The sequence below is a fragment of the Andrographis paniculata genome, unplaced genomic scaffold, assembly GCF_009805555.1.
Source record: "Andrographis paniculata isolate CXL003 unplaced genomic scaffold, ASM980555v1 Contig9END, whole genome shotgun sequence".
NCBI lineage: Eukaryota > Viridiplantae > Streptophyta > Magnoliopsida > Lamiales > Acanthaceae > Andrographis > Andrographis paniculata.
Window position 1 is genome coordinate 5,804,593 of NW_026137639.1, and position 5,801 is coordinate 5,810,393.

The 5,801-nt window shown below is 33.0% G+C and overlaps 1 protein-coding gene across 1 annotated transcript; it reads left to right on the forward strand.

Annotated features, from left to right (window-relative positions):
• The first annotated feature begins 231 nt into the window (after positions 1 to 231).
• On the forward strand, positions 232 to 5,437 carry LOC127244019 (tetraspanin-3-like). The gene is made up of 2 exons (XM_051264293.1): positions 232 to 841; positions 4,944 to 5,437. Exons 1-2 carry the CDS (start codon positions 326 to 328, stop codon positions 5,283 to 5,285), a joined length of 858 nt encoding a protein of 285 aa, XP_051120250.1. The 5' UTR covers positions 232 to 325; the 3' UTR covers positions 5,286 to 5,437.
• The last annotated feature ends 364 nt before the right edge of the window (positions 5,438 to 5,801 follow it).

A 5,801-nucleotide genomic window follows, 5' to 3' on the forward strand; every position in this document is an offset into this window, starting at 1 on the left:
ATTTCTTTAATTATTTTTTGATAAAATATAATATAAAAAACAAATAGATTATAATAAAAAAATTTAAAGGTAGGATAGGGTGGAGTGGGGTGGGGTGGGGGAAGGGGAGGGGGCCTTGTAGTTTCGCCGATGCAAATAGATTCTTATAATAAAAGCAAACGATTCTAGTTAAATATAATATTTTACATATATATAGATATATATATCTTATACTTATAGACGTGTGTAAGGCCTAGGATTTTGAAGTAGAAGCAAAATATATAGTTGTTGATCGTGAGCGAGCATCGAACAGAAGAAGCTAGATATAGATATAGACATAGATAGAATGGGAGCGAGCAACCAGGTGATAGGGTTCCTCAACTTGCTTACATTCTTGGTGTCGATTCCGGTGCTGGGCGGCGGCATATGGCTGAGCATCCGCGCCAGCAACACCGACTGCATGAAGTTCCTCCAGTGGCCCCTCCTCCTGATTGGCGGGGCCATCATGGCCGTCTCCCTGGCGGGCTTCGCGGGAGCATGCTACCGCAACACCTTCCTCATGTACCTTTACCTCTGGGCCATGTTCTTCATCATTGCCTCCCTCTTAATCTTCGTCATCTTCGCCTACTCCGTCACCCAGCGCGGCTCCGCCCGCCCTGTCATCAACCGGGTATACCTTGATTACTCGCTCCAAGACTACTCCGGCACCTGGCTCGCTGACCGCGTCGCCAGCCCCAACTACTGGGGGAAGATTGCTGCCTGCATCAGGGACTCTCGCATCTGCCGGAAGCTAGGGAGGACCGCCACCGGGGCAGCCGACTCTGCTCAGCTCTTTTATCTCAAGAAACTGACCCCTATTCAGGTGCTACTCGCATCCATATTATTTTATTTTATTTATTTTATAAATAATATAATGTGTATTTAAAAAAAAATTAAAAAATATAATATAAAATAGGAATACAATATATATAACACTATTCAAATTTGTTAGTTGTTATATTTAATTTGTTATCTAAAGTATTAATATGCCTTGAATTTAGAGATATAATTTAGATATTAGATATTATATTCTAAATTTAAATATATGATCTGGATATTATTGGCATAGGCTTATGCTATAAATAGGCATGTATTCCATTCTAACAGGCTGCCATGCGGCCAAACCACTCAAATCTGTAATCTGTAAACCTAGCAGTCCTCAATAAATTTGTTTTCATTTCTACCCGTGGATGTAGCCAATACGTTGTCGGTGAACCACGTAAATCTGTGTCTTCTTTACGTTTTCTGTTTGTTATTCGATCATTAACCTTAACGCGTCACAGTAAACTGGTACCAGAGCTCGGTCGTTTTCGATCAGGGTTTTGTTTATTTCCGTTCTGCTAGGGTTCCGTGAGTCGATCAACAATGTCTGCTTTCAATGTAAAGGTTAACAAATTTATCGGAAGAAATAGTTTTGACTTATGGCATATCAAGATGCAATATTTGCCGAAGAAGTAGGGTTTGTGGGCGCCGGTATTTGAAAATTTGAGAGGTGCAAACGCAGATGATGAAGAGTGGGATACCGTAGAGGAGAAGGCCCACGCGACAATCATGCTGCGTCTATCTGATGATGTAATCATCGAAGTTCCGATCAGAAAACTGTTGTTGGCCTCTGGATGAAGTTGAAGAGTTTGTATGTGACGAAATCTCTAACCAATAAGTTGTCTTTGAAGCAAGTCTGTTCAGACTACGAATGCAGGAATGAACTGCTGATATGTTCACCAAATTGGTCCCTCATAGCACGTTTCGACATTGTTTTGACTTGCTAAATGTCACAAGCTGGTAGGCAGAATGGAGCAGTATGTTCATTGTTCATCTGACATTATAATGATGCATCTAGAAGTGAGATTTAAATCAAGGTGGAGATTTGTTGATATCCCTTGAACCTAGTTTGTCACTTATTAATCTGACATTGTAATAATGCATGAGGAAGTGAGATTCAATTCAATGTGGAAATTTGTTGATATGTCTTGAAGCTAGTTTTCCACATGTTCATTTGGTATAATAATGGTGCATCTGGAAGTGAGATTTAAGTCAAGATGGAGATTTGTTAATATGCCTTGAATCTAGGGATATGGTTTGGATATTAGAGATTTGTTGATATGTCTTGAAGCTAGTTTGCCATTTGTTCATCTGACATTGTAATGATACATCTGGAAGTAAGATTCAAGTTAAGATGGAAATTTGTTGATATGCCTTGAATTTAGGGATATGATTTAGATATTAGATATTATATTCTATATTTAGATATATGATTTGGATACTAGATATTATATATTAGGTTTAAGGATATGATTTGAATATTACTGACATAAACTTATGATACAAATAGGCATGTATTCTCATTCTAACAGGCTGCCATGCGCCCAAGCGGCTCAAATCTGTAATGCGTAATCTAACCGTTCTTAATAAATCTAGTTTATATTTCTGCCCGTGGATGTAGCCAACACGTTGTTGGTAAATCACGTAAATCTGTGTTTTCTTTACATTTTTTGTTTGTTATTCGATCATCAACCCTAATCCGTCACAGCATAGTCACTACAAGAAATTATCAATTTTGTAACGAGATTTTTTTGTTCCTAAATTCACTTTTTCCCTTTACTAATGATATTAGAGACGGAATTAGATATGATATTACGTTAGCTACGTGAACTTTAGAAACGAAATTCTGTTACAAATATACTATTTTTTTGTAGTGAGAGTTTTAGAATTGTTTCTTAAAAATTGTTTTTTCATATGTTTTAAGTTCTTTCTTTGAGGTTTGGGTTTTGTTACTGCGTAATTACTACAAAAAAAAAAGTATATTTGTAACAGAATTCCGTTCCTAAAATTGGTAGCTAACGTAATTCCATCTCTAATTCCCTCTCTAATATCATTAGTAACGGAAAAAGTGAATTTAGGAACGAAAAAACCTTATTACAAAGTTGATAATTTCTTGTAGTGAATCTTGATCAATTTGTTCCAATGAGCATGCTATTCTATCAAAAAATCATATACACCCCATGTCTTATCAAATCTTGAACATGTTTTCGATTTTTGTCAAAAAAATTATGCACAATCCTATTTATAAAAAATTATTACACAATTTTCAATCTATATCCTCCAATATTACATTTATTTACAAATATATTACAACAACTACTTATACGTTCAATTCATCAAAAGTTTTCTTTTATCCCATTAACTATAACTCATATAAGTCTCACAATATTGCTACTTATATCTCAATAAACCAATATAATAATATATTTATTAAAATACGTGTCTACCTCAAACTATCATATATTTTTTGGATTGAGGTAGTATCATTTAGTAAGACACATCCCATATATAATTAAAAAAATATGAGGCTAGTTTGCAGGGTATTAAATTCGGCCGAAAGTTTATCCAATGTGCATTTTTTTAATAGCGGCGGTGTATTCCCACGTTATAAAAAAAAATTAAAAAAAACTAAAAATATGAGGTCCGGAGATACAGCTCATAATGAGAACACTAAACCACAAAGCCATTAATCTTGATACGTTTAGAATAGCCTTAATATACGCCAAACTTTTCATCCATCTTGGATAATGTGTGTTCTAGGATATTTTTATTTTAAATAGAATAAATGTATTGAATTTGATATTCTAAGTAAAAAAAAAAAAAAAAATTCTTATTTTTTGTGAATGAACAATGAAGTTGTTTTTTTTTTTTTTAAAATAATAATAAAAAAATAAATGATAATTAAGTAAAATATTTTTTTAAATATGTGTATTTTAGTAGAATTAAGGAGCAGTTGACAAACACCCAAATTTCATTATCCTGTCTTTAATTAATATTCTTAACTATGGATATAAATAATTGAGATAAAAGAAAGAGAGTTCCCAGTGCATATCCACAATGTGCTTTCCATTTTGGTGGCTGGCCCGTGGTGATACTCTCTTTGTTTGTTATACCATACTCACGCTTTTACTCTTTTTTTTCCCTTTGTATTTTTCTCCAATTTGTTGCAAGACAAAAGGTAGATAGATAGGATACCTCTATCAGCATGCTCGGAATCTCTCTCTTTTATGTTCTCTTTTTCCCTTGTGGCTTTATTCTCAGTTCTCTTGTTTTTTATCTCTTATTGTAGATAATCTTGTGTAGGTTTATTCACTTTGTATTTTTTTTTTTTTTTCACACAATTCGCCGTTAATGTTATCAAAAGAATATATATACACATATTAAGACAATATACATAAATAAACTTTATTCCCTCATATAAAGTTAACAATTTAATATAATTTTTTTTCTCAACATAATTCTATTTACTCCGCATGCTAGATGAAATGTACAAGCACAGTCTTATCGAGAACGGTGTTTGTTCGTTCGATGTTTTTTTTTTTTTTGAGTAAAATAATAAATTGTGCAATGATAAATGTAGAAAATTGGATGTTGATAACTTGATATGATTTATTTACTTATTGTTTGGTAAATTGAGAGTTGAATATCATTTCCTTAATTTTACAAGTAATAGAAGAAAAATAGAAGTAATTTATCTATTTATTGTAAGGTACTTTACACGTACAACTTACACATCCAGAAGATCTATCCGCTAACATAGTAGGAAATGATGGATCGAAAGAACTATGAGGATTATGTTAAGTGTGATATTATCGTATGCCCTAAAAAACATATCAAGATGTGTTATACAAGACATATTGTAGATATCTATCTATACACATTTATTTGCTTGTGTGTTTATATAATTAAAGGGTTCTTGATTTTTGCTTTAAACAAATTGAAGTTTTGTGTGCATCACTCATATATGTTAAATGAAATTATTTTATCTTCAAACTTAAATTAATGGAGACATACATCATTAATACATATTATATAGTAGTATACCAACAAAATCTTATAGACAAAATAAATTAAATATTTACATCTTTCTTAATTATCTGCAGTCCGGATGTTGCAAGCCTCCCACCTCATGTGGCTACACTTACATGAATGCAACATTTTGGGTTTCCGAAGGGGATCAGACCGGGGGCGACGCTGACTGCTTGCGATGGAGCAACGATCAATGGCAACTGTGCTATGGATGCGACTCATGCAAAGCCGGAGTTTTGGCGAGTCTGAAGAAAAGCTGGAGGAAGGTCTCGGTTATCAACATTGTCATATTGATCATCCTCGTAGTGCTCTATGTCGTTGCTTGTGCAGCAGTCAGGCACAACAAACAACTCGACAATGACGAGGCTTATGGCGAAACCCGGATGATAAAATCGCACCCTACTTGGTTCTACTAAGAGGCCAACATAATATGATATGATAAATCCATATATATCGTAGTGTGCAATAACAAGACCTGATGCTTTAATTGTGTTCTAAGTACTATTTGTGGGTAAATTTGTATGGAACATATATATATTTTAAGAAAACTAAAGAAAATAATTATATACCTTATGATATTATTATAAGATTAGACCATAGAAATAGAAATTATTTTTACCGCTAACTACTATTTTAATTATATATAACAATATAATATATATGTTGTATGTGTGGCGGATTGTGTGTAATAATATATATGTATATTATGTATAAGATACGTATGAGCCGTATATGATATATATTAGATATATGAGTGTATATATGTGTATATATATATATATATATATAGAATGCATGTATGTAAATACGATGATGGAAAGGGAATTATGAGACAAGAGAAAGAGAGTAGATAGGATAAAACTCTAGATAATTTCATTCATTAAATAGGATACATATATATATATATATATATATATGAGTATAGGAGGAAA

Excerpts from the sequence above, each read along its gene's own strand:
- LOC127244019 (XM_051264293.1), top strand. The coding sequence starts at position 326 with ATGGGAGCGAGCAACCAGGTGATAGGGTTCCTCAACTTGCTTACATTC. Across the intron at positions 842-4,943 it reads AGAAACTGACCCCTATTCAG|TCCGGATGTTGCAAGCCTCC; the intron begins GTGCTACTCGCA and ends AATTATCTGCAG.